At 38.5% G+C, this 27,472-nt stretch overlaps 2 protein-coding genes across 13 annotated transcripts in view; both read right to left on the reverse strand.

Moving 5' to 3' along the window:
- Positions 1–27,472, reverse strand: part of LOC133545573 (zinc finger protein OZF-like) — a 538,609-nt gene that overhangs the window by 482,899 nt on the left and 28,238 nt on the right. For 2 of the 8 annotated variants that reach the window (XM_061891283.1, XM_061891281.1), the window contains 2 exons: positions 11,395–11,613; positions 2,423–6,711 (listed from right to left, as the gene is read on the reverse strand). The exons of 1 other annotated variant lie outside the window; for it this stretch is intronic. In XM_061891283.1, the coding sequence (XP_061747267.1) occupies positions 5,576–6,711; positions 11,395–11,613 (1,355 nt within the window). In that variant the 3' untranslated portion in view covers positions 2,423–5,575. Of the gene's footprint in view, positions 1–2,422; positions 6,712–11,394; positions 11,614–14,579; positions 15,544–15,950; positions 18,323–27,472 lie in introns of those variants that run through there. 5 more of the 8 variants (XM_061891287.1, XM_061891285.1, XR_009804874.1 and 2 more) reach the window with 5 other exon arrangements.
- Positions 18,563–26,623, reverse strand: LOC133545595 (major histocompatibility complex class I-related gene protein-like). Of its 5 annotated transcripts, XM_061891333.1 has the most exons (8): positions 26,462–26,623; positions 25,113–25,379; positions 24,660–24,938; positions 23,079–23,387; positions 22,862–22,999; positions 22,746–22,763; positions 20,032–20,097; positions 18,563–19,899 (listed from the first exon to the last, which is right to left on the reverse strand). In XM_061891333.1, the coding sequence occupies exons 1-7, from the start codon at positions 26,514–26,516 to the stop codon at positions 20,054–20,056; spliced, it is 1,110 nt and encodes a 369-aa protein (XP_061747317.1). In that variant the 5' UTR covers positions 26,517–26,623; the 3' UTR covers positions 18,563–19,899; positions 20,032–20,053. The 5 variants fall into 5 exon arrangements, with proteins under 5 accessions (XP_061747317.1, XP_061747320.1, XP_061747319.1 ...); XM_061891336.1 differs by lacking the exon at positions 20,032–20,097 and having other exon boundaries at positions 22,862–22,966; XM_061891335.1 differs by having other exon boundaries at positions 18,563–20,097; positions 22,862–22,966.

Here is a 27,472-nt window from a genome sequence, read left to right on the forward strand (position 1 = left end):
CCATGGGGTACGCTTTTTTGGAGCCTTTTTTAACTTTAGCGGTGCTATGTTATCAATGGTTTCGCGCAGGGCGTGGTTAAAGTTGTTAGTGAGGTTATCAATAGAGCCCACATACTTTGGGAATGGTGCCATTACCGAGGGCAGTAGGTCAGCAAGAGTTGTCTTTGTGGCCGTATTAATGTTGCGGCTACTATAGCAGTTATTATTATTATTAGTTTGCCGAATTTTATAAGGTAATGATCGGACAATACTTTAGTATACGGGAGTATCGTAACTTTGGAAACGGTGATACCCCTGGCAAGCACTAGGTCTATCGTATTACCGTTGCGATGCGTGGGTTCATTTATTATTTGTGTGAGACCACAGCTATCAATTATAGTCTGGAGCGCTACGCACGGTGGGTCCGATGGGGTATTCATATGGATATTAAAGTCCGCCATTATGATTATATTATCAGCGTGTGTCACTAGATCAGCAACGAACTCTGAGAATTCATTGATAAAGTCTGAATAGGGCCCTGGGGGGCGGTAGATAACAGCCAGGTGTAGAGGCAGCGGTGTGACAGACCTCATAGTAAGCACCTCAAACGATTTATATTTATTATTTATGTTAGGACTAAGGTTAAAGTTTTCGTTGTATATTAGTGCGACCCCCCCACCCCTTTTCAGAGGACGGGCAATATGCGCATGTGTAAAGTTAGGAGGACATGCCTCGTTTAGCGCAAAAAACTCGTTTGGTTTAAGCCAGGTTTCGCTGAGACCGATGACGTTAAGATTGTTGTCTCTGATGATATCATTAACCAACAACGTTTTGGGAGACAATGATCTTATGTTTAAAAAACCTATATTATAGGTAGTGGGCTGTTTTAGGGAATTTTTGATCAAATTATCCGCAGTAGTAATATTAATAATGTTGTGTTTATTATGCCCAGTGCATTTAGTATAATTACAACCACATCTAGGAATTGATACGACGGGAATTTTCCGATTGTTTGTTTGTTGCTTTGATAAACTGCACGCATCATAGTTAGCCACCTCAGTAAAACGCATGTCCAACTCTGAAACACTCAAAGCAGGAAAAACTTGTTCTAATTTAACTGACTCCTTACCCAGACCAGTAGTCTCGCATCTTCCATTTAAATCCGGCTTCAGGATGGAGGGAAGTGGTGTTCTGTGGGGATTAGCCTTCTGCTTTGTTTTTAGCCCCGCTCGACATCCGCGTTTCCGATCACACCGCTGGCGTCTGCTCCGTAGACGGCCCCCGCTGCTACTATACTCCGCTGCTTCACAGGCCGCTGGATGTAGCCGTTGACGTATTCCCGTGCTAGGTAGCAGGTCTAGCAAGCACGCATCTTTCAGTCCAAAACGGCCCGATATGTCCACATCCAGAAGTGTCTGGCGGTCGTATGTGATCACGGAGTGACCACGATGTGAGCCAGCCATAAAGTTTGTAGAATTGTCCGGTATTTCTGCCAAATGTTCCATATTTAGCAGGAGCTCCTTGAGGTCGCAGCCCTTCCGGGCGCCGCCATCTTATAACTTTATGAGTTTTTGGGCATAGTTAATTGTAGAAAAACATATAAAATGAGTTGATGTGAGTGGGAAAAATGAGGAATATTGCTGCACATATTAAGGATCCTTTTTCTTAATATATATTTTTGTTGTTTGATGATGTATATATTATATATACTGTTTTTATTTAATTAATTAGAGACTATTTTATGCTTTATTTACCTTTTATTATTATTATTGTTATTTCCACATGTAAGCATAAATAACTGAGTTGAGTGCACTGATGCTCGGATGTGGAGAGAGATCTTGTTTACTGTGGACTGTGTGTGAGACGCCCTGTTTTTGTTTCCATTCAAAAAAAGAAAAGGTGAATAAATCCTCCACATCAACTCCTGTGTGTGCATCACTATAAAAGACACAACACAGAACATATATAATGTATAATGTAAAGTGTATCTGCAATCTTTATCATTCAAATGAATGAATTAGAAATTAATTATTTTAATCACTGTTTACGTCGGTTCAGACAACTAATGTATTTTGTGCCTGTTCATAATTTCTTATGCTACTGTATGGAACTTGCATGGTCCCATCTTCTATTTTGTGTGTTTTGCAGCATCATCTATTGCCTGGATTTTTGCCTACAATTGCTCCTGCTGCGTTCACTTAATCAAGTAAGATACTTTCTGGTTTGTTAAAATGTAATGTTGCTGACACATTTTTCTAGCAGCTCTTGGCCTATTCATGGGGCCGAATCAAGAAGTGCACCCACAATTTAATGTTGCCCTATATCTTGTCTAGTTTGTAGCAATGAAACCGACAACATCACCATTTAACATTGTATTTATTTAAATACAACATTAGAAACAATAATCAATGATAAACTTTATCATATTTTCTTGTCTTTTAGCGCAAACATGAATAGAAAGACTGTGCCTGTCTTTTTTACCAACCTTAAGACGAAGGACACGTGTAGACGTTCAAAAAAGGCTGGCCAAGATATGACGTTTCTGTTGTCCGAACTTGTGGTATGCAAATGTATCAATTTCTTGTTTAAAAATAACGTCAAAGTTGCTTCTCTTTCTGCTTGGAATAACCTATTCTGTCTATCTTCTAACCAGGTCTCTTGTAAAGTTAAAGTTAAAGTAGCAATGATTGTCACACACATACTAGATGTGGCGAAATTAGTCTCTGCATTTGACCCATCACCCTTGATCACACCCTGGGAGGTGAGGGGGGCAGTGGGCAGCAGCGGTGCCGCGCCCCGGGAATCATTTTATGGTGATTTAACCCCCAATTACAACCCTTAATGCTGAGTGCCAAGCAGGGAGATAACGGGTCCCATTTTTATAGTCTTTGGTATGACTCGGCCGGGATTTGAACTCACGACCTACCGATCTCAGGGCGGACAATAGGCCACTGAGTAGGTTGTAAGAGAGAGACCTGATACATCATCATCAATAATAATAATACTATTCTGTTCAGTTCTACAGCTAATTTTCATTTTTATTACATTGTGATGCCAGATTTGTTCCTCCGTGAATGCGTCAGCACGAACACAGCAAAAGGTAAGAAATAATGATTTATTTAACAAAAGGAGATATATAACAAAAACACTGGAGCTAAGAAAAGGCAAACAAAAGACGCTAGCATGAGAGCTAGGAGATACAAATAGACTAAAACTTGGCACAAAGGCACAAAATGTAAAACAAACACAATTAGCATGAGAGCTAAGAATAACTAGTGGCTTAGCGTATAAGCTAGCGAGAAAACACATAAAGCAGTCGTACAGTTGCATGAAAGCAAACTAGAGTCCCAGCCTGAACAAACAAAAGAGGAAGGCTTATATAGGGAAGGTGACTATCCGTAGCAGGTGTGCGGGACCGTGAGTAGCAGGTGAAATCAATTAACAACCATGGTGACAAACCAAACAGGAAATAAAGAGGTCAGACTACAAAGTGTGATACAGAAAAGAAACAATAAACAAGAAAATGTAATGATCCGTGTAGCGGACCGCAACAATTTTAACATATTCAATTTTAGACAACTACAAAGACGCATTAAAAATAATGCAACAATATCGAAACGGCTGCAACACCTCAGACCTGCAATCTGAGGCAGAGAATGAGGTTGATCTGCCAGAAAAAAGGAACAGGAAGCCATAAGTGTGTTCTTTCTTGTCTTTGTACTTTATGTATATTTGGCAATTTTGGTATTGCAGTAATCCTAATGATATGGTTACCCAACAGCCATCGTCTCGGGGACTCGGATGATAGAGAAGAAGACCCGGGAAATGGTGACCTCGCATCTCTGGGGTTGGCAAACCAATTGCACTGGCAGAGTAAGACATACTCTTAAAGGCCTACTGAAATGATTTTCTTATTCAAACGGGGATAGCAGGTCCATTCTATGTGTCATTTTGCCATATTGCCATATTTTTGCTGAAAGGATTTAGTAGAGAACATCGATGATAAAATTTGCAACTTTTGGTCGCTAATAAAAAAGCCTTGCCTGTATCGGAAGTAGCGGACGATGTGCGCGTGACATGACTAGTTGTAGGGCTCCTCACATCTGAACATTGTTTACAATCATGGCCACCAGCAGCGAGAGCGATTCGGACCGAGAAAGCGACGATTTCCCCATTAATTTGAGCGAGGATGAAAGATTCGTGGATGAGGAACATTAGAGTGAAGGACTAGAAAAAAAAAAAAAAAGACAGGCTAGTGGGAGCGTTCCAGATGTTATTAGACACATTTACTAGGATAATTCTGGAAAATCCCTTATCTGCTTATTGTGTTACTTGTGTTGTAGTGAGATTATTTGGTCGTACCTGAAAGTCGGAGGGGTGTGGCCACGGGTGTGGTGACCGCCAGTGTCTCTGAGGGAAGTGAAGTGAATTACATTTATATAGCGCTTTTTCTCTAGTGACTCAAAGCGCTTTACATAGTGAAACCCAATATCTAAGTTACATTTAAACCAGTGTGGTTGGCACTGGGAGCAGGTGGGTAAAGTGTCTTGCCCAAGGACACATCGGCAGTGACTAGGATGGCGGAAGCAGGGATCGAACCTGCAACCCTCAAGTTGTTGGCACGGCCGCTCTACCAACTGAGCTATGCCGCCCTGCTGCCTTTTTGACAGGGGCACGAGGAAGGACCAAGCTCCGCTCATGTCTACGGTAAGAGCCTACTTATTACCACAAATTTCTCACCGAAACCTACCGGCTAACATGTGGTCGGGAACCATGTTCGCTTGACCGCTCTGTTCCATAGTAAAGCTTCACCTTCGGGAATGTAAACAAGGAAACACCGGCTGTATTTGTGTTGCTACAGGCAGCTGCAATACACCGCTTCCCACCTACGTCTTTCTTCTTTGACGTCTCCATTATTAATTGAACAAATTACAAAAAATTTAGCAACACAGATGTCCAGAATACTGTGTAATTATGCAATGAAAGCAGACTACTTATAGCTCGGATCGTGCTGGAAAAAAATGTACGCTACAATCCATGACGTCACGGGCACGCGTCATCATACTGACGTTTTCAACAGGATACAAAATTAAAATTGCAACTTTGTAAACTAAAAAGGCCATATTGGCATGTGTTGCAATGTTAACATTTCATCATTGATATATAAACTATCAGACTGTGTGGTCGGTAGTAGTGGCTTTCAGTAGGCCTTTAACATCCATGATGTAACAGTGCTGTTAATCTACCAGAGTCCACAATTTTATTCATTTATACTTTTAATTGGAAAATAACATCAATAAATTGCAATTTAAAAAATGTGTGAAAAAAACCCAAATAAGAAAATAGAATACAATAATAACTACATAAATAATATTAAATGTATGCACACAACTTAAAAAGTAACTCCAGGACAACATATAACAGTAGAATATGAGAAGCACTACATACAACATCAAATATACATTCATATTAAACATGCTGTGTTTTTAGAGAACATTTAGCACAATCACTGTTTAAGTGTTTTTAAATCCCTGCAGCTTCCATGACTGTTACACACTTGTGTTTACTGACCTGATACTTAATCCTGAATGTTTTATCACACACATGTTCTCATGTGTGTGGTCATGTTACGCTTTCTGGAGAAACTCTTCTTACAAACAGGGCAAGTAAAAGGTTTCTCCCCAGTATGTGTTCTCATGTGCGTGGACATGTCAAGTTTTCGGGAGAAACTCTTCTTACAAACAGGGCAAGTACAAGGTTTCTCTCCAGTATGTGTTCTCATGTGTGTGGTCATGTGATACTTTAAAGAGAAACTCTTTCTACAAACAGAGCAAGGAAAAGGTTTCTCTCCAGTGTGTGTTCTCATGTGTCTGGTCATGTGTTGTTTTCTGGAGAAACTTTTATTGCAAACAGTGCAAGTACAAGGTTTTTCTCCAGTATGTGTTCTCATGTGTGCAGTCATGTGATACTTTAAAGAGAAACTCTTTCTACAAACAGAGCAAGTAAAAGGTTTCTCTCCAGTATGTATTCTCATGTGTCTGGTCATGCCAACCTTTGTGGAGAAACTATTCTTACAAACAGAGCAAGTAAAAGGTTTTTCTCCAGTATGTATTCTCATGTGTAACATAATTTCATACTTAGTGTTGAATTGTTTAGTACAAGCTGAGCAAGCAAAAGGTTTCTCTCCAGTGTGTGTTCTCATGTGTTTGATCATGTCAAGCTTTCTGGAGAAACTCTTCTTACAAACCGAGCAAGTAAAAGGTTTCTCTCCAGTATGTATTCTCATGTGTTCTCTAAAATTACTCTTCCGTCTAAATGATTTCCCACATTCAGAGCAGTCAAAGTGTTTGTTGTTAATGTGATGTCTCGTATCACCTTTAGAGTCATTTTTACCCTTCAAAGGTTTTTGGATGTGGTCACTGTGATCAGAAGAGTCTGACATCATGTGGTCCATGTCTGACAGTGGAGCAAAGATGCTGTCTGGTTCTGACTTTATATCTTCACAATGCTCTCCATCAGCTTCTGGGATGTGTTGACTTACAAGCTCCGCCCCTCTGTTCTCCTCACTTTGACTGTGATGAAGCTGTAAGGACTGAGCTTCATTTTCATCATGAAGCTGCTCCTCTTTAATGTAGGACGGGGCCTGTAGCTCATTCTGTCCCACACTAGAGTTCCACTCCTGCTGCTTGAAGGAAATCTCTTCATGACTCTCTGCTGACACCTGCTGGACGTCTGCAGAACATAAAACACAAATGAGGTGTAACTGTATTGAAGTTTGCAGAATTCAAATTATTCACATGTGAGCTAGGCCAAATAGACAGTGATGTGCAAGCTACCTGGAAGATGTAGTAAGCTAAGCTACAAGTTACTCTCAATTAAATGTAGCTAAGCTATCCTCAGAGAATTGTAGCAAGCTACACTACAAGCTACACTGCAAAAGTAGCTTGCCACATCAAAGCTACATTTAACAGCATTTCTATCTATTGGTCCACATGAGAGTGTACAAATGGACCCAGTGAGAGAACTACATGTCTTCAACTCATCACTGAGTTTGTTCCACCACTTAACTCCTAAAACTGAAACACATTTGTATTTTAAATTCCTTCTTACTTTACCCATTTCAAAAATCAGTGTTCTAGTTTTCTCCTCTTAATTAAAAAAGACCTAAGAATGCAAGCTGGAAGGCTGTTGTTCTTTACTCGAAATATAATTTCCAAGGTTTTTAAAAACACAATATCTGAAAATTCTATCACATTAGAACTTATAAATAATGGATTGGTATGTCCATAGTAGCAGGCTTTGTGTATTATTCTGATGACCCTTTTTGGAAGTTGAATTATTTGGTCTATATTTGTTTTTTAAACATTTCCCCAAACTTCAACACAATATGTTAGATAAGGAAAAATGAAAAAATAATACAAAAATATACAGACATGTCTTACTCAGCATGTGTCTTACTTTATAAAAAATAGCAATAGATTTGGATATATTTCCCTTTATATATTAAATATGCGGTTTCCAACATAGTTTATGATCAATTATTATTCCCAATAATTTAGTTTCATATACTCTATCAATTTCCACTTGATTTAATTTTAATTTTGCTTCACAAATTGTCCTTGCACCACTAAACACCATACATTTAGTTTTCTTATCATTTAATGATAACTTATTAATATCAAACCATTTTTTTGCTGAATTAACTCAACCTCTTTTATCCTCAACACTTCCTTCAAGTCTTCTCCTGAACAATATACATGTGTATCATCTGAAAACATAATACATTTCGATTGATTAGATACTGAACAAATATCATTTAAATAAAGTATAAATAACTTAGGTCCCAATACCGAGCCTTGTGGAACTCCAAAAGTTACTCTTCTTGGTGTGATTTAGTCTTATTAATTTCCACATATTGAGATCTGTTACTTAAATAACTACTTAACCACTGTTGTGAAACACCTTTTATGCCATAGTTTTCCCATTTTTGCAGAAGTTAGGAATGATGGATTGTGTCAAAAGCTTTACATAAGTCCATAAAAACTCCAACGGTGTGTTGCTTTTTTTCTATTGCTGTAGTTATGTTTTCTACAAAGTCCATCACCGCTTGGGACGTCGATGGATTACTCCTGAAGCCATACTGATGCTCATTCAATAGCTCATGTTTGTCAATGAACTTATCAAGTCTATTTACAAATCATTTCTCAAGAATTGTTGCAAATTGAGGTAGTAGATAGGTCTATAATTTCAGACCATATGCTTATCACCATTTTTATAAATCGGAATAACTTAAGCAATTTTCATTTTGTCAGGAAAGGTTCCAGTTGAAAAAGATTTATTGCATATATAAGTAGACGGCTTCAGGACACAATCCATCACTTCTTTAACAAGTTTTTATACTTTGACCACTTCTAACACATCACTTTCACAAACTCCGCCAAGACAAATAGAATTTTTAATGTCAGATACACGCTTTAACTTTTTGTCATCATTCATATCAAAATGTATATTTTTGGCCAAATTTGGGCCAACATTCACAAAAAACGTATTGAATTCCTCAGCTTTTTCTTCTATATTTTCAATAATTGAGTTGTCATCTTTTACCAGATATGCTGTAAAATTATTTTTGCTAGATTTTTCAATCATAGTATTAAGAACATTCCAACTTTCAATTATATTATTTATATTTTTATGCAGCAATTGTTCATAATCATTATTTTGTTGCAGCCTCATGATACATGTCAACCTGTTTTTATACTTGTTATATTTGTCCTCATTATCTTTTGTTCGATGTTTAATAAATTCCTTGTAAAACCTATTTTTCTTTTTACAGGCTTTTACTAAACCTTTTGTTATCCATGGTTTCTTCCTCGTTTTAGTATTTTTGTCAGGGGTATTTGGTGAACCCCAAGATGCAGAGAAGGAGGCAGGCATAGAATATGAAAACATGATTTAATTAAAACTAAACAAGAACAAACAAAAAGCACGCACGTGGACGGAAAAACAAACTAAGGGAAATAGCATTGGAAGCTAGAAAACAAAAAGGAATTTTAGCATGGAAGCTAGAGGACAGCAAATAGAAGAACTGAAAATAACTAACGACTAACAAGAACAGCTTACCGCTACAACGACCAGGACAAAATGTAGCACGAAGGTAGTAGCTGTAACAAAACGACACGACAGGTAGCACGACAAGAGTGATATGTGGCAACGACAATACAATACAATGATCCAGCAACTCACACAAGACAAAACAGGTACAAATAGGAGCAGGCTGATTGGCAACGGGTGTGGCCAGGTGCCAATCAGCCGCAGCTGAGGAGGAAGACAGCACTCAGGGAACAAGTGAAGATGACAAAATAAGAGCACTAGACAGGAACTAAAGACAGGGGATACTAAACACAGAGGAAACAGACAAATGCAGAGGAAAAAACCAAAACAGACAAACTTTCAGGGGAAAGCCTGACAATTTTGCTTATATTCTCTCAATGGACAGTGACGGTCATAAAGTGTCAGAAATATATCCAGGAATGTATTGTATGCATCATTAGTATCCTCCACAAAAATATTTTGCCAATCCGGATTTAAAAGATCAGCCTTGAATGCCTTCACTGCTTCTGGTGATTTTATTCTAACAAAGTTATTTATTTGTCTTTTTGTTGGTAAGTTTGGCTCCTTATTCATTTGGATCATTGTATAGACAGGCAAGTGATCACTTATTCTAACACCACCATCCTGTGTTTTTGTCTGATTATGATTGCCAACAAAAATGGACTCAAACAATGATCTTGAAAGATTTAAATATCAGTATCCACATTGGTATGACCGATACTGACCCTGGCTGTAATTACTTGGTACTGGATCGATACCTACATTTGTAGTATCAGCCAAAACTAAAGTATCACACAACAAAACAAGTCCTTAATATATTTAAAAAAAAACAAGTGAAGAAGTGATTATTACATTTTAACAAAAGAGAAGAAAAAGGGATTATTACATTTTAACAGAAGTGTAGATAGAAACACGTTACATTAGAACGTTCTTAAATACAAATATTGTTAATGGAATTATTGAAACATTTCTAGGATGCATTTACGATTTTGATAGAATTTAATACATTCTAAGGCCAGCGTGGGCCGGTTGGTAAAGAGGCCGTGCCAGCAACTCGACGGTTCCAGGTTTGATCCTAGTCATTGCCGTTGTGTCCTTGGGCAAGGTACTTTACTCACCTGCTCCCAGTGCCACCCACACTGGTTTAAATGTAACTTAGATCATTAGTTTCACTCTGTAAAGCGCTCTGGGTCACTAGAGAAAAGCGCTAAATAAATATACTTCACTTCACTTAATATTCACTTTGTTTTTTGCCTATCAGGAACACATATGTTTATTCCTTTTAATCCATTCTAAATAGTAAATAAATGCGATCAAAAGTTTGCTTACAATAGAGGCTATTAGAGTCGCACTATTCTGCCTACAAAGGACTTAAAAAAGCATACAAAACCTCTATTATGGTTTTATGTACATGCAGTAGGTATATATGTCATTTAGTAACAGGTACATTATTAAAAATATGTAATATATACCTATTTATGCTTATTAGGGAATCAATTAAAAAATGCATCACATTTGCTTTTTTTTAACATCACTGAATATTAAACACTGCAGACTTCCTGAGAGCCAACAAACATAATAAAACATCACATACTGTACAAAGTCTGCGGTCACTATGACAAAGACTGATAAAATTGAGTTATATTCCCGTTTGGATGAAGAATGACTCATAATCGTCGCACGGAAAAGGCGGGTGAAGCTAAGCATCTTTTTGTGTCGTTCGCCGTTGCCGGTTCTAAATTGTCTGTCAAAGGGTACCAACTTGTCAGAGTACGTCCTCATCCTTCTGCTATCCAGGTGAGAAGCACGATTCCTGATCTGGAATAATCTTTCACCAGCACCGAGGTGAGGAAGGAGCTCACCAGCCGGTGATGTCAACATAGACACACAAGCTATAAATAGTTGGTCTGCGTTAGCACTTATAATAACAATATCACTAATACTTGCTTGGTATTCAAGCCACGAAATGCAAATGGAGTATTGTTGGCGCTTTTTGGATGGTTATAGAGGACCTCCCACTGGTGCCATTGCAAGTGGACTTTTATTTACAATAATGATTAGAATGTGATTTAAAAAATATATATATCCATCCTCATGTCTTGTGAACGATAGAAAAAAGTTCCCCACATAGTGCAGTTTCCCTCTAAATTCCAATGATTGGATTTAAGACTTGAAGTCTATGAGCATGAAGTGATGAAGCCTACTTGAATGAGAGGACAAAGGTCTTGTAAGACAAAGTGAAGAGTCCAGTTGTGATGGATTGAATGCCCTGAGAATAAAATGAAATGTGGATGTTGTGCTTACTTGGACTGTGATGAAGCTGTGAGGACTCAGGTGGTTTGTCTTCATGCTCTTCAGTCTTCACAGAGACAATAGTCAGTGGAAACTTGCTGAGATCAGCCTCCTCCTGCCCTAGAAGACACTTTTCCTCCTGAGTGATCCACACTTCCTCCTCTTCCTCTTTAATGTGGGGGGGCTGTGGATCCTCCTCTTCCTCTTTAATGTGAGTGGGCTGATGGACGTCTGTTGGGTAAATAAGTAAATAAGATAAAGAGAGAATAGAAATAGTTTTGGACTGACACTGTTAACACAATGACATTATTTGTGTTCTTTTGTGTGTTGTGTTAAAAGTGTGTAGCAAAACAACCAATAAATACCCAGGAAATACTTCCTCCTATCCCAGTCACTACAATTAATTCAAAAGAGAGAACAAAAACAGACTTGGAAAGGCAGCATTGGTTGTGGGATTCTTAACTTTACACTCACTGGTGTAAAGTATGTAAATATTTTATTGTGTATATGGTCTATTACACCTAAACATTATCTCTAAACTTAACCATAATATTTTAATGACATAGTCATTACCATAACTTCAATATCATGGAAATAAAAATATTAAATTCCAAAATCACTTCCAAAAACATTCATGTTTTTGTCATCATGCAGAATATTGTTTTGTGGTCATTTTGTTGGCTGGGAGTGAAATTATAGTTTTAATTAGATTTGATTACAGAATAAAACATATTTGGTGAGTGTGTGAGTTTTGTGTAAACATGTTGATACAGGTTTACATCTTCTTTCTGACTGGAACACAGATATGTCCCGAAAGGATGCACACATTTTTAAAACATTCACTAAGCTGTGCCACCAACATTGTCTCACTTAGCTCATTAATGGGGAACATTATCACCAGACCTATGTAAGCATCAATATATACCTTAAAGGCCTACTGAAAGCCACTACTAGCCACCACGCAGTCTGATAGTTTATATATCAATGATGAAATATTAACATTGCAACACATGCCAATACGGCTTTTTTAAGTTTACTAAATTACAATTTTAAATTTCCCAGGAGTTTTGTTTTGGAAACGTCGTGTAATGACGTGTACGCGTGACGTCACAGGGTTTTAGGAAGTGTGAGCGCTGCACACACACACAGCTAAAAGTAGTCTGCTTTAACGGCATAATTACACAGTATTTTGGACATCTGTGTTGCTGAATCTTTTGCAATTTGTTTAATATTGGAGAAGTCACAGTAGAAAGATGGAGTTGGGAAGCTTTAGCCTTTAGCCACACAAACACACGGTGATTCCTTGTTTAAAATTCCCGGAGGTGAAAATTTACTATGGATCACAGCGCGGTCAAGCGGACATGAATCCAGACCAAATGTCAACCAGCAGGTTTCGGTGATAAAATTGTGGTTAAAAAGTCAGTTCTTACAGGATAAAAGCTGAGCTTGTGCCGTCCATAAAGCTGCCGTCGACTCCCCTGAGACACTGGCGTCAACACCCGGCCGTGGACACACCCCTCCGACTATCAGGTAATATTAAACTCAGTAAAACACTAGCAACACAATAGAAAGATAAGGGATTTCCCAGAATTATCCTAGTAAATGTGAATAAAAACGTCAGAATACGTCCCAATGCTATCGCGTTTTTTTTTAACTCGTTTTTTTTTTCTAGTCCGTCGCTATCAATATCTTCAAACACAAATCTTTCATCCTCGCTCAGATTTAATGGGGAAATTGCCGTTTTCTCGGTCCGAATAACAGTTTTTGTTGGAGGCTCCCTTTATAATCAATGTGAATATCTGAGGAGCCGTCAGCATGTGACGTCATCGTCTGCGACTTGCGGTAAAGGCGAGGCTTTTTCAGGAAGTACCAAAAGTGGCGAACTTTATCGATTTTCTCTACTAAATCCTTTCAGCAAAAATATGGCAATATCGCGAAATGATCAAGTATGACACATAGAATGGACCTGTTATCCCCGTTTAAATAAGAAAATCTCATTTCAGTAGGCCTTTAATGTTGCAGAAAAAGGACCATATATTTTTTTAACCGATTTCCAAATTCTAAATGGGTGAATTTTGGCGAATTAAACGCCTTTCTATTATTCGCTCTCCGGGCGATGACGTCACAACGTGACGTCACCTAGGTAGTCAATCCGCCATTTTCTCAAACACATTACAAAAATCGAGTCACATCAGCTCTGTTATTTTCCGTGTTTTCGACAGTTTTCCGTTCCTGGGAGACATCATGCCTCGTCGGTGTGTTGTCGGAGGGTGTAACAACACAATCAGGGACGGATTCAAGTAGACTTACGTGGAGTGTGCATCGATTAGCACGGCATGCTAATTGATGCTAACATGCTATTTAGGCTAGCTGTATATACATATTGCATCGTTATGCTTCATTTGTAGCTATATTTGCATCCAGCCTTTCCTCCCAGCCATATTTAATGCCAAACAAACACTTACCAATCGACGGATTTGAGTTGCACCAGTGTCAAAAGCTTTGAAAGTCCCTCGTCTGCACATTTTACCGGCGATGCTACGACAGACATGGCACAGAGATGTATGGATACCGTGTAACACCCAAAGCAGATGCATTTCCAACAACAAAGTCAACAAAATCACAAGGGTGAGTGTTGTTGATGTTATTGGCTTATGTGCTAATCAGACATATTTGGTCACGGCATGACTGCCAGCTAATCAATGCTAACATGCTATTTAGGCTAGCTGTATGTACGTTTGTAGCTATATTTGCATCCAGTCTTTCCCTCCACCCACATTTAATGCCAAACAAACACTTACCAATCGACAGATTTAAGTTGCTCCAATAGTGAAAAGATGCAATCGTTGGTTAGAAGGCGATCGCCGAATAGCTTCAACAGCTATTCGCTCAATAGCTTCAGTTTCTTCTTCAATTTCGTTTTCGCTATCTGCCTCCACACTCCAACCATCCGTTTCAATACATGCGTAATCTGTTGAATCGCTTAAGCCGCTGAAATCATAGTCTGAATCCGAGCTAATGTCGCCATATCTTGCTGTTCTATTTGCCATGTTTGTTTGTATTGGCGTCACGATGTGACGTCACGGGAAAGTAGACGGTGGATTTACAGATGGCGAAAATCAGGCACTTTAAAGCTTTTTTTCGGAATATTCCATGATGGGTAAAATTAAAAAAAAAACTTTGAAAAATAAAATAAGTCACTGGAACAGATTTTTATTGGTTTTAACCCTTCTGAAATTGTGATAATGTTCCCCTTGAAAACATGTTCTATCTACACTTCTGTTAAAATGTAATAATCACGAATATTTCTGTTGTTTGGATACTTTACATTAGTTTTGGATGATACCACAAATTTGGGTATCAATCTGATACCAAGTAGTTAAAGGATCATAAATTGGTCATACTCAAAGTCCTCATGTGTCCAGTGACACATGAACAAAGAACTCAGGAAATATGTCACTGGACATATTTCCTAAGTTTATAAACATAACATAAATTTAAAAAAAATAAAAAAACGAAAGAAGATGTGATGGCAAAACATTTTGATGCAAACATAGAAGTAGTACTTTTTATAGGCGGTATAGTACTGAATATGATTAATTCAGTTGAGATAGGCTCCAACAACCCCCGCGACCCTAAAAGTGACAAGCAGTAGAAAATGGATGGATGGATAGTATCACGGTACTATACCAATACTGGTATACCGTACAACCTTACTTCTTATACCGTATGATCACCCCACTAGTGGGTAGAAATACACTTAAGTCTCTAACACGAGCGCTCATTTAACCCCACTTTGACTACGGAGTTCATGTTTGGTACAGTGACGCGTTACTAGCCCTGAAAAACAAACTCCAGACAGCCCAAAACCAAATGATTGGGCTTCTACTCAACCGTCCGTCTCGGGCTCACCTTTCCGCCAACCATTTCCTTAACGTGGGGAGGCTCTTGGTGTGGCCGACAGAGTACATCTTCTTGCAGTTGGTCTAGTGTACAAGATACACCATACTACTAAAATACCCATGTACCTGTCCAGATACTTCAAAATATATTCACCATTATATCACCAGAGGTAGTTGTACACATCACATTCAACCCAGATTTCACTCCAAAAAAGGTTTGAATTTGTTTGCCTGCAATACCACCAACATGTGGAACTCCCTATCAAAAAGAAAACACATTACAGGTTACGGCTACTCGTAACTGGGAATATACATAGCCTTTTACCTATTTGAAATTATATTTCCATTTACTTTCTTGCAGTATTTGTGTATACTTTCTACATAGTACTGTGTTATGTGTAAGTTAAAAACATATTTCAACAAAACCAAGCTCAGGCTTTCTAGTAGCAGTGAATGTGTACCGTGATGAAAGTGTACCCTTCCCCAGCAAACTTCACACATTGTTCCAAACTGAGGAACATCAACCTCAAACTGTCTCGTTTTCATGAAGAATCTAAATCAAAGCATTGCATCATCCCCACAAGACAAAGCATCTTCCTATTGAAGAAAAGTGTTAAAAATGAAATATAAAGTTAGTAAAGATGTGAGAGTAAGAAGTAAACAAACCTGGTCTGTGTAACACAACTTGATGTTTCTTGAAAACTTGATGTCGCTCCTTCTCCTCTTTTGATGGGCAAAGTTCCTCCTCATACTTTGCTATCGTTCTTTCGCACATTTTCACACAATCACAAGACTTTACTCTCACATTTGATCTCTACTTAGCGATGTGTTGATAACGTCCGCGTCTCTTTGTTAGCAGCTAACAAGCTAAGCTAACTAGCATGCTAAGCTAACTAACATGCAAAGATAGCAGGAGAAGCAGCACAGTGCTTCTAGCGCATCAAGACGACTTTATCCTGAAAAAAAGAATCAAATATGTATTTTTTACGACGTAAATATTTCAAACTGGATAACAAATAAGACTGACTTATTAGCGTCGACGTTACAAGGCAGTACTGCTATTCTGCTTTGTTTCCGTTTACCCCGGAAGCTGGAAATGACGTCGCAATCGAGTGGACGACAAAGGAAGCGCTATATAAAATATTGCCTGCTGTCATTGTTACCATGGTTTTCTTTGCTGTAATATTTATTTGAATAACAATGTGTTATAAAACAGTGTATTGTTTTTCAAAAATAAATTTCAGGGTATATCAAACAAAGCTTTAATGATGGGGTTCAGTGGCGCCCCCGTGCGACATTCATTGCAATGACAAGAGTGAAAGTGGTAGAACATGTAGCGATACTACTGCCTGATTTATTTAAACTTACCCGTCCAAATGTTTTTAATGTTGTTCCCTTTTACTCCTAGATAATCTATTTCAATGCAAAACATTAATAAAACATTCAGCTATCACAAAACGTGATGTCACAGGAGCTCTGTCATAAAATAAATTGTAAGTCCAGGAAGTGACCTAGTCTTCGCGCATGCGTGGATCGTGTCGTGAATAATTTAAATTTTCATAAAGTGTAAAACATTTGCTCTCATAAACAAAAGACTCTTTCTTAAAGTGAAATCCAAATCCTCACATTATGTTAATGATTTCAATTTAGTAATTCAATATTGGAGGATTGTACAAAATAGAAAAAACACTTAAATTATTAAATTTATTGGAATACTTTAAGTGGTTTTAAATAAGCATGTTCAAGCACAAGTTTATTTATTAATATATATTTTTATTTTAATCTTATTCGAATGGTCTGTCATATTTACTTCTACTCTCTTTAAAGGCCTACAGAAATGAGATTTTCTTATTCAAACGGGGATAGCAGGTCCATTCTATGAGTCATACTTGATCATTTCACGATATTGCCATATTTTTGCTGAAAGGATTTAGTAGAGAACATCCACGATAAAAGTTCACAATTTTTGGTCGCTAATAGAAAAGCCCTGCCTTTACCGGAAGTATGTGCGGGTGACGTCACGAGTTGCAGGGCTCCACACATAATCACATTGTTGATAATTGGAGCCACCAGCAGTAAGAGCAATTCGGACCGAGAAAGCGACAAATTCCCCATTAATTTGAGCGAGGATGAACGATTTGTGAATTAGGATATTGACGGCTCTGGGCTGCGGCAGTGTGAGCATTTCAGATGTAATTAGATACATTTACTAGGATAATTCTGGAAGATCCCTTATCTGCTTATTGTTTTAATAGTGTTTTAGTGAGATTTTAAAGATTGTAAAGAAATACCTCGAGGTCGGAGGGCCACGGTGAACACGCAGTGTCTCAGAGAGAAGCCGAGGAGCCAAGCTCACAGCTGCCTTTTAAACAGCAACTGCAAGACGAATAATCCACTGATGTCTCCGGTAAGTCAACGTAGAAAGATGGAGTTGGGAAGCTTTAGCCTTTAGCCACACAAACACACAGTGATTCCTTGTTTAAAATTCCCAGACGTGAAATTTTACTGTGGATCACAGCCAACATGGATCCCAACCGAATGTCAACCAGCAGGTTTCGGTGAGAAAATTGTGGTAAAAAAGTCGCTTCTTACCGGATATCAGCTGAGCTTGTGCCTCCCGTACAGCTGCCGTCGACTTCCCTGAGACACTGCGCGTCAACGTGGACGTACACTTCCAACTATCAGGTACTGTTAAACTCACTAAAACACTAGCAACACAATAGAAAGATAAGGGATTTCCCAGAATTATCCTAGTAAATGTGTCTAAAAACATAGGAATCTGTCTCAATGCAACGCGATTGCCGTCGCATTTTTTTTTTTTTTTCAACTTTTTTTTTCAGTTTTTTTCCTAGTCCGTCGCTGTCAATATCCTCTAACACAAATCTTTCATCCTCACTCAAAATAATGGGGAAATTGTCGTTTTCTGGGTCGGAATAGCTGTTTTTGTTGGAGGCTCCCATTAAAATCAATGTGAATATATGAGGAGCCATCAACATGTGACGTCATAGTCTGCGACTTCCAGTAGGAGGCAGGGCTTTTTTATTTTCGACCAAAAGTTACGAACTTTATCGTGGATGTTCTCTACTAAATCATTTCAGCAAAAATATGGCAATATCGCAAAATGATCAAGTATGACACATAGAATGGACCTGCTATCGCCGTTTAAATAAGAAAATCTCATTTCAGTAGGCCTTTAAGATCATTTAATACTTGTTTTGCATGACTGCAAGCTGAAAGTGTTATCATGAGTGTAATGACAAACCACCTCCAAAACAGAATTGTATTTGACAAGTTTTTACTGAATAAAAACCCCCAGAATGTACATGAAACATTGTACACATAAAACACTGAATATCAAGAGTATATGAACGGCCTACCTTGTTTACTTCCCAAATGACATCCTCGGCATGTTTGGCAATCAAGCAAAAATATGACTATGCAAAAAGGAACGGAAAAAACAGCAAATATTTTCAATAAATATAAATATTTTGCAACGCTTTGTCATAAAAATCTTGTGTCACTGTCCCCCTCCGTCACACTAACTGGTAGGGTTGGCTACCCAATTCAGTACTTTTGTAGGTAATGACCGAATTCCCTCGGTACTATCAATTCACGTAAAATCAAACGGTGCCATAGTTGGATACCTTTGTTGCATGTGACGTCATGTCCGGTTTCAGACTGGTCATGTCTGCTTTCAGACTAAACACGGGCTCACGTAAACAATCACTCAAGCAGCACTCAGGCGGGACTCAGCCAAACTCCCTCTAAGTCATGTTGCCATTTTCAACACCAACACAGTGCTTAATAAAAAACAGCGCAAACGTAAAGTAATGCGACACTCTTCCAAAATGCGCTAACTTATTGCTAATTTACATAGGATTTGCCAAAGACAGGCTACTATTTACATGAGCGATTTTACATGGCGATTTCAACACCATGGAATTTGGTAAAGGAAACAACTAAGATTATAGTTAGAATTTTACAGTTTTGTGTAATGGGAAGTATTCTTACAGTATTGACACTTTGTAGGGCGCAACCTAACAAATTAATTTCCTGATAAAAAATCTACTTTCTAGTTGGACAACATACCATAAATAGTTATACAGTGCTGCCATCTAATGGTCTTGGAAGTGCAACTGCATTGCAAATGAGACTAATGTCATCAGAAAACAAGATAAAACAACTGGACAGCAGTTCTCATAATCATCATTCTTAAATGTTACATCAAAAACAATTAAAATTAACATTCAAAAGTACTGAAAAATGGTACTATTGTTCCAAAATATTGGTAAAAATAATGATGAGATGTGACACAAGGTGATATTCGCTGATAAGCAGCTGTCTATTGGTTTGAAAAGGAAAGTAGAAATCCTTGTCAATGTGATGACACATGAGCCCCAAATGATGACATCACAATTACATGGACACAAAGATCAACATCTGACGAAATATTGTTGACAAATGCAGATTGAAGGTGTTTTCTCAGCCATAAACAGCCAAAGAAGACATCGTGTAAGACGAGGAGCAATTTGTGCAGATGTGAAAGAAAAGTCCAAGTGTGATGAGGTCCCTCAGCGATGGAGACATCTCTCTGTGTTCCAGTGCACAAAGCATCCTGGAGGAAGAAGATGACTCAGCACATTCCCAACAAAAGCAGGTGCAGATGTTAGCATGTGGCAGAGTGAACATCATCTTCACACAAAGTCAGAAGAACATTTGGAGGTGCGTGAAAAAGCAAAGTCCTCACTGTGCTGTGTGTCACTCAGCCTTCAGCCTTCACGTCTCTCTGAGAGCTCGTTACCACCGTCACCAGCTGTCGGAGCACAAAACGCACCGTGAGCTGCTTACGCTGCTCATGCTAAGCCCACACCTCACTCTGGTGAAGGAAGTCCATCCAGAAGGTGCATCTTCACTCATATCACATCTTTTCAGCTGGGAATTCTGCTCTTCTACTTCCTGACTAGCCTAAGACTAAGTCTCCAAACAGGTTCAGCTTGGCTTCAAGGCTCATGTGCAAGCAGCCCTCCAGTGTCTTAGTCAGGTACGGTCATGGTCAAAAGTTTACATACACCTGTAAAGAACATCATGTCATGGCTGACTTCAGTTTCCAATCATTTCTACAACAACTATTTTTTTGTGATGTAGTGATTGGAGCACATACTTGTTGGTCACAAAAAACATTCATGAAGTTTGCTTCTTTTATGAATTTATTATGGGTCTACAGAAAATGTGCTGGGTCAAAAGTATACGTACAGCAATGTTAATATTTGCTTACATGTCCCTTGGCAAGTTTCACTGCAATAAGGCGCTTTTGGTTTTTGACCACTCCTCTTGACAAAATTGGTGCAGTTCAGCTAATGTGTTTGTTTTCTGACATGGACTTGTTTCTTCAGCATTGCCCACATGTTTAAGACAGGATTTTGGGAAGGCCATTCTAAAACCTTCATTCTAGCCTGATTTAGCCATTGCTTTACCACTTTTGACGCACGTTCTGTTGTGATTCGGCTTCCAGATCACACATCTAGTTTGTTTAAGTCCCTTTTGTATTTTCATATTATGTATTTTCTGATGTTTGGACTCTGCAGATCCCATTATTTGAGCACTTTCTTAATCACATTCGTTACCATGGTTTTCATCATCTGTTTCACCTGCTCTTACTTTCGGACACGCACTGGTTTCTGATTGTTGTGTTGATATTTAAGTCCACCTGTTACCTCAGTTCCACCTGGTTGGTTCGTTTGCTCATGCAACAGTTACGTGAGTAATTTCTCCTTGTATGCACTCTGCTAAGTTTCAGCTTAGCTTTTCGCGTTCGGCTCGCGCGATTGTTTGGACTTGTGAACTCTACCCTTGCTAACTTTAGCTTCCTGCTATCCGTGCATTGGCACACTTTTATTTTACCCCTTTGTAATAAAGTTCTTTTGTTGTATTTATAATTAAAACTTGCTCCTACCTTCACTCCTGCTTGCTCCGGTCCTTTGGCATCGAGAGGTCGACACCTCCGCGCATCGCCATGCGTTCTTGACGTAACAGGTTCGGGGTCATTGTCCTGTTGAAACACCCAACTGCGAATTTGTAGGTACTGTAATCCTTAATTTGCATTGTCCCATTTACTCTCTGTAAAGCACTGTCCGCAAAACAGGCCCAGAGCATAATACTACCACCACCATGCTTGACGGTAGGTATGGTGTTCCTGGGATTCAAGGCCTCATCTTTTCTCTTCCAAACATTTTGCTGGGTTTTGTGGCCAAACAGCTCAATTTTGTTTTCATCTGACCACAGAACTTTCCTCTGAAAGGTCTCATCTTTGTCCATGTGATGTCAGATGAAACACAACTTTAGCTGTTTGGCCACAATACCCAGCAATATGTTTGGATGAAAAAAGGTGAGGCTTTAAATCCCAGGAAGGTGGTGGTTGTATTATGCTCTGGGCCTGTTTTGTGGCCAATGGAACTGGTGATTTAAAGAGACTAAATGGGACGATGAAAAAGGAGGATTACCTCCAAATTCTTCCCACAAAACCTAAAACCATCAACCCAGAGGTTGAGTCTTGGGCGCAGTGGGGTGTTCCAACAGGACAATGACCCCAAACACATGTCAGCAGTGGTAAAGGAATGGCTAAATCAGGCTAGAATGAAGGTTTTAGAATGAACTCCCCAAAGTCCTGACTTAAACATGTGGACAATGCTGAAACTTGCCAAGGGATATGTAAGCGAATATTAACATTGCTGTATGTATACATTTGACCCAGCAGATTTGCTCACATTTTAGTAGACCCATAATAAATTCATAAAAGAAGCAAACTTCATGAATGTTTTTGTGACCAACAAGTATGTGCTCCAATCACTACATCACAAAAAATAAGAGTTGTAGAGATGATTGCAAACTGAAGTCAGCCATGACATGATGTTCTTTACAGGTGTATGTAAACTTTTGACCACGACTGTACATGAAGACAGACACGCTAAATGGCTTGCGCTCTCTATTTTGCTCATTTCAGAGACTCTGCGCAGGAGTTAAGTAGATGAGGTTTGCACATGTTTTAATACACACAAACCTTTAGTAGATCAGGCCCTTGATGTTCATTATCATGAGCACTCACCAAAAGTTGGCTGTGATACTTTCTATTGCGTGCGCTTACACCAGTATCAAGCTACTCCTGATGGAGGGAAGCTTTTATTTCCCTGCTAAACTTGTAACACGTGTCTACATCACACCTTAAAACAGCAAGTTTGCAAGTTGACCCTTACAAAGATACCAACAATCCAGAATGTTGATGCTAACAGAAACAGAAAGTCAATATTATATTGAATATAGCTGACATAAAAGGTGTATAACAAAGATGAATAAGTCATAAATGATCGTCTTTGTGGGGGTAAACTTACAAAGTGTGTGAGTGATGCTTCACCACTGCTTTGTTTATTGTTCTGCTTTCCAAGAAAGAGAAGATGTTTTACTTACCAGCTGGATGGTATTGGGCTGAAATGAAAGAGAAAGCAGGTGAAATTCACATCTCATGAATGCCGGCAGAGACTTGTTGGCGTCTTCCTGTAAGAGGAAACATTTGTGTCCCTCACCTTGTCTGCTTGGGCGACGCTTGATGATGAAGATGATGATGATGGGGGCCGCCAGGAGGAGCACCACAGCGAGGACCGCCAGCGTGGCAGTGACGCTCACGTTGCCTGTTGGTATGGTATGATTGATTTGTTTGACAGCTGCTTGATAAGTCACATGAAGGAACATCAGGTGCTTCCATTGACACTATTCAACATGTCCTAGATGTGTCTTTCTCACCTTCATGGCTTGCGTTGCTCAGGATGCTTCTTCTCTCCAGCTTGGTGACCAGGTCCTCCTCGACGCCAGACAGCTGGAACACACATTCGTACTTGCCCTCCACCTCGGCCGTCACCTCCACTTTCAGCTCCACCGACATCTGGAAGGTTCCGTCGTGGTTGGGGAGCAGCTCTCCGTGCTCCACGTCCTCGAAGATCTGCTCGCCGTCTTTCCTCCAAAACAAGTCGGCTCGGTCGGGGTAGAAACCTGTCGCCATGCAGATGACCGGAGAGGATGGCGTCTTCTGGAGGAGGAACACCTTTGGAAGCTCTGCCCAGGAAGTGACGTGGGAATGGAGGATGACGTGGACAGAAGATGGAGGTAAATGGAGAGAAGGGAGGTAAAGATGTAGAGAATAGAATCGAATAAAAGGTAAAAATGGAGAAAAAAGGAAACAATGGAGGTAAAGATGGAGCAAAAAGGTGAGAATGAAGGTAAGGATGTAACAAATGAAGGTAAAGATGGAGCGAATGAAGGTAAAAAAGGAGAAAATTAAGTTACGATGGCAAAAAAAGGAGAGAATGGAGGTAAAGATGGCGAAAAAAGGAGAAAATGGAGGTAAAAAGAGAGAAAAGGTGAGAATGAAGTTAAAGATGGAGAGAAAAGGAGAGAATGAAGGTAAAGATAGAGAGAAAAGGAGATAAGGGAGAATGATGGTAAAGATGGATAGAAAAGGAGAGAGTGGAGGCAAAGATGGAGAGAAGAAGAACATGGAGTTAAAGAAGGAGAGAGAAGGCGAGAATTAAGTTAAAGATAAAGAGAAAAGGAGAGAAAGAAGGTAAAAATGGAGAAAAAAGGAGAGAAGGTGAGCATGAAGGTAAAGATGGAGAGAATTGACGAAGATCCAGAGAAAAGTTGAGAATAAAAGTAAAAATGGGGAGAAAAGGACAGAACGAAGGTAGAAACAGATAGAAAATGAGAGAAAGAAGGTAAAGATGAAGACAAAAGGAGAGAAAGAAGGTAAAGATGGAAAGAAAATGAGAATGAAGGTAAAGGAGAGAGGAGAAAATGGAGGTAAAGATGGAGAAAAAAGGCAAATATAAAGTTAAAGATGGATAGAAAAAAAGAAAAGAAAGGGAAAGATACAGAAAAAGGAGAAATGGAGGTAAAGATGGAGAGAATAGGAGAATGAAGGTAAAGATGGAGGGAATGCACATAAAGATGGCGAGAAAAGGAGAGAATGACGGTAAAGATGGAGATAAAAGGAGACCATAAAGTTAAAGGTGGAGAGAAAAAAAGAAAAGGGAAAGATGCAGAAAAATTTAGAAATGGCGGTAAAGATGGAGAGAATAGGAGCGAATAAAGGTAAAGATAGAGAAAAAGGGAGAAAATAGAAGTAAAAAATGGAGCAAAAGGGAGAGAATGAAGGTAAAGATGGAAGGAATGAAGGTAAAGAAAGAGAGAGGAGAAAATGGAGGTCAAGATGGAGAGAAAAGGAGGTGAAGAGAAAAGAGTATGGAGAGAGAGCGTGTAATGTGAGTAATGTTCCTATAGGGGGAGTGCTAACATGTGAGAAGGTGAAAGTACAAGGTGTGCTTCTACCTGTTCTCATTAGGACCTTCTTCCCATACTCCACATACTTCTTCAAGTAAGAAGGACATTCCTCAGTGTAATAATACTTATTGTAGTCTAGTCCAAGTGTGTCCTGGTCCCACTTGAGTTTGGTGGGGAAAGCTTGTTGTTTTGCTGCAGTCCATGTCCATGTCTTCATGTCCAACGATATGAAATCTTCTCCATCATAACTGTGCTGCTGCCAACCTTTAACCTCATCAGTCTCATCATTCCATTCACATCCTGTCATCTTCTGTAAAGTGTGAACACCTGAGAGACACAAAGTGTTGTAAAGCAAAGTGAAACTAACACACAACTTGTCTTTGTTGTTGCTTATTATGGGATGGACAGAGACAAGGTATATCAGTGCAGTAATGTGTGTTTTTAATACACTATCAAAATATCAAATATATTAGAATAGTAGAAAGTTCAACATAAACAAACCTCCAGTAAGGTTGAAACGCTTCTTAAGTTTTTCAATGTTGTCTTTGAAGACATGTTCAGTAAAAACATTGATCTCTGTTTCTCTCTGCCAGTAGTTTGGATCCTCTGCTGTGATTTTGTTCATCCAGTCCTGTTTGGATTCTGCTTTCCTGATGTTGCTGTCATAGTAACTCACCTCAACTTCATCAACATAACCAACACTCACAAACTCTGGGAAGTTTGGAACTTGAGAGCATGCAGTTTGGAAATACTGCAGCGTGTGAATCACTGAAAGACAAAACAACATTTGATTCTTGAGTTTCATGTTGAACAATTCCTATTTGAAATGATGCTGTCTTCATTTCAACTTCAAACACTGCTGCTTCTCACAGTAAACAATCACTTCCTGTTCCAAGAGACAATAACAGCGTTGGTCTTTGATGTCATGCATCTCACATTTATACCTCACTTTAAGACCACACACATGAAGAACTGGACTTATTTCCTTCTACAACTGGAAGTGTCAAATAAATATATGACATTATAGTCATATAGTTGTTTTTCCAGGTGAGGGGAAGTTCAAACTAGTGATGTCACTGCCAAAGCATGGAAATATAGCACCGCCTTATGGAATGTTGACAATGGAATACAACAACAATATTATAATACTCTTCATTTACATATTAGGACTATTACCAGTAAAAAAAAAAGCATTTAAGAAACATGTAAAGTCATTTTTTAGACTTAAGAGTTCATCTTTCATGTTTTTTTCTTCTCTTTTATTGTAATTAGACGTGTGTACTGTTATTTTGTATTTTTATTTTTCCTTTCTTTTATTTGTAACTGGATTTGTGCATTATTATTTTACTTTGAACTTTTGAAAAGAGGATCCCCATTAGCCGTTTGTGCGTCGGCTAATGGGGATCCTCAATAAACAATAATCCATCCATCCATTTACTACCGCTTGTCCCTTTCGGGTCAATTATATCCATTATTTCAGAATAATTCCCACCAATAGAGTAATTTTTGTGTACATTAAATTATTCTAATCTACATCTCATTTAATAACTGATACTCCTGATTGTTTCCTGGATTAATTATTGTTATTTTCCTATTTAAAAGTGAAATTAGCGTTTGCGGAAATGCTAAAGTAAAAAGTTGGATGTATGTTGCTGTTAAAGTGAGACAACTTGAACAAGTTTGACTCGTTAAAAGTTTGAGCAACAAATGAAGATGCAAACTATTCACTGATTGATGTTGGTGAGAAGAGAAGAGCGTCAATAATAATGAGAAGAAATAAATGAGAGTATTTTGTATGAAATGAGCATGTAGGAATGAGGTGTATAAACTTGTAAAGAAAGTGGACTTACCAGGCGTCACGCTGTGTGTTTGTACAACTAGGAGGAAGAAGGAAAGCAAGTTCATCTTTAAATGTCACAAAAGTGCGGAAGGCAATAAAAAAAAAAAGTTTCTAGTTTTAATCCTCAGAGAAAAGCAAGGCGACGACAACTTGCTTGACGAGTAAACATGAAATGGACGCCAAGGCGGAAACGAGCTTTTATATCAAATCTGGAAATCACGTGACTTGAAATCACTTCCTGGAGGAGGATACAAATATTTGACAGCAACGCAGTTCCTCCACTGCAGCTAACACATGAATATTAACTCAATAAAAGTCATATCATCATTACAAGAATAAAAGTGTCGGAGGTGATGTCATGTTTTTTGAAGCAGCTTTATTATAATACACACACTAACTTTATAGGAACAATACACAACAACAAGATGAACATTTTACATAAGTGATATTGTAGCGTCTAAGCCAGGGGTCGCCAACCTTTTTGAAACCAAGAGCTACTTCTTGGGTACTGATTAATGCGGAGGGCTACCAGTTTGATACACATTTAAAGAAATTGCCAGAAATAGCCAATTTGCTCAATTTACCTTTAATAAATCTCTATATATATAAAAAATGACTATTTCTGTCCGTCATTCCGTCATACATTTTTTTTCCTTTTACGGAATGTTTTTTGTAGAGAATAAATGACGAAAAAAACACTTACTTGAACGGTTTAAAAGAGGAGAAAACTGAAAAAAAGAAGAAAATTAAATTTTTAAACATAGTTTATCTTCAATTTCGACCCTTTAAAATTCTAAATTCAATGGAAAAAAAGAAGAGAATCATTTTGAAAAAATTAAAAAATAATTTATGGAACATCATTAGTAATTTTTCCTGATTAAGATCAATTTTAGAATTCTGATGACATGTTTTAAATGTGTTAAAATCCAATCTGCACTTTGTTAGAATATATAACAAAATGGACCAAGCTATATTTCTAACAAAGACAAATCATTATTGCTTTTCTATTTTCCAGAACAAA

This window comes from Nerophis ophidion, linkage group LG28, assembly GCF_033978795.1.
Source record: "Nerophis ophidion isolate RoL-2023_Sa linkage group LG28, RoL_Noph_v1.0, whole genome shotgun sequence".
Lineage (NCBI taxonomy): Eukaryota > Metazoa > Chordata > Actinopteri > Syngnathiformes > Syngnathidae > Nerophis > Nerophis ophidion.

What these genes read in the sequence shown, in the direction of transcription:
- LOC133545595 (XM_061891334.1), bottom strand. Translation starts at nt 26,516, where the DNA reads ATGAACTTGCTTTCCTTCTTCCTCCTAGTTGTACAAACACACAGCGTG. An exon ending in GCGTTTCAACCTTACTGGAG is followed by an intron (nt 24,939 to 25,112) that starts GTTTGTTTATGT and finishes TGTGTCTCTCAG; the next exon opens with GTGTTCACACTTTACAGAAG. An exon ending in GAGCAACGCAAGCCATGAAG is followed by an intron (nt 23,000 to 23,078) that starts GTGAGAAAGACA and finishes CTTATCAAGCAG; the next exon opens with CTGTCAAACAAATCAATCAT.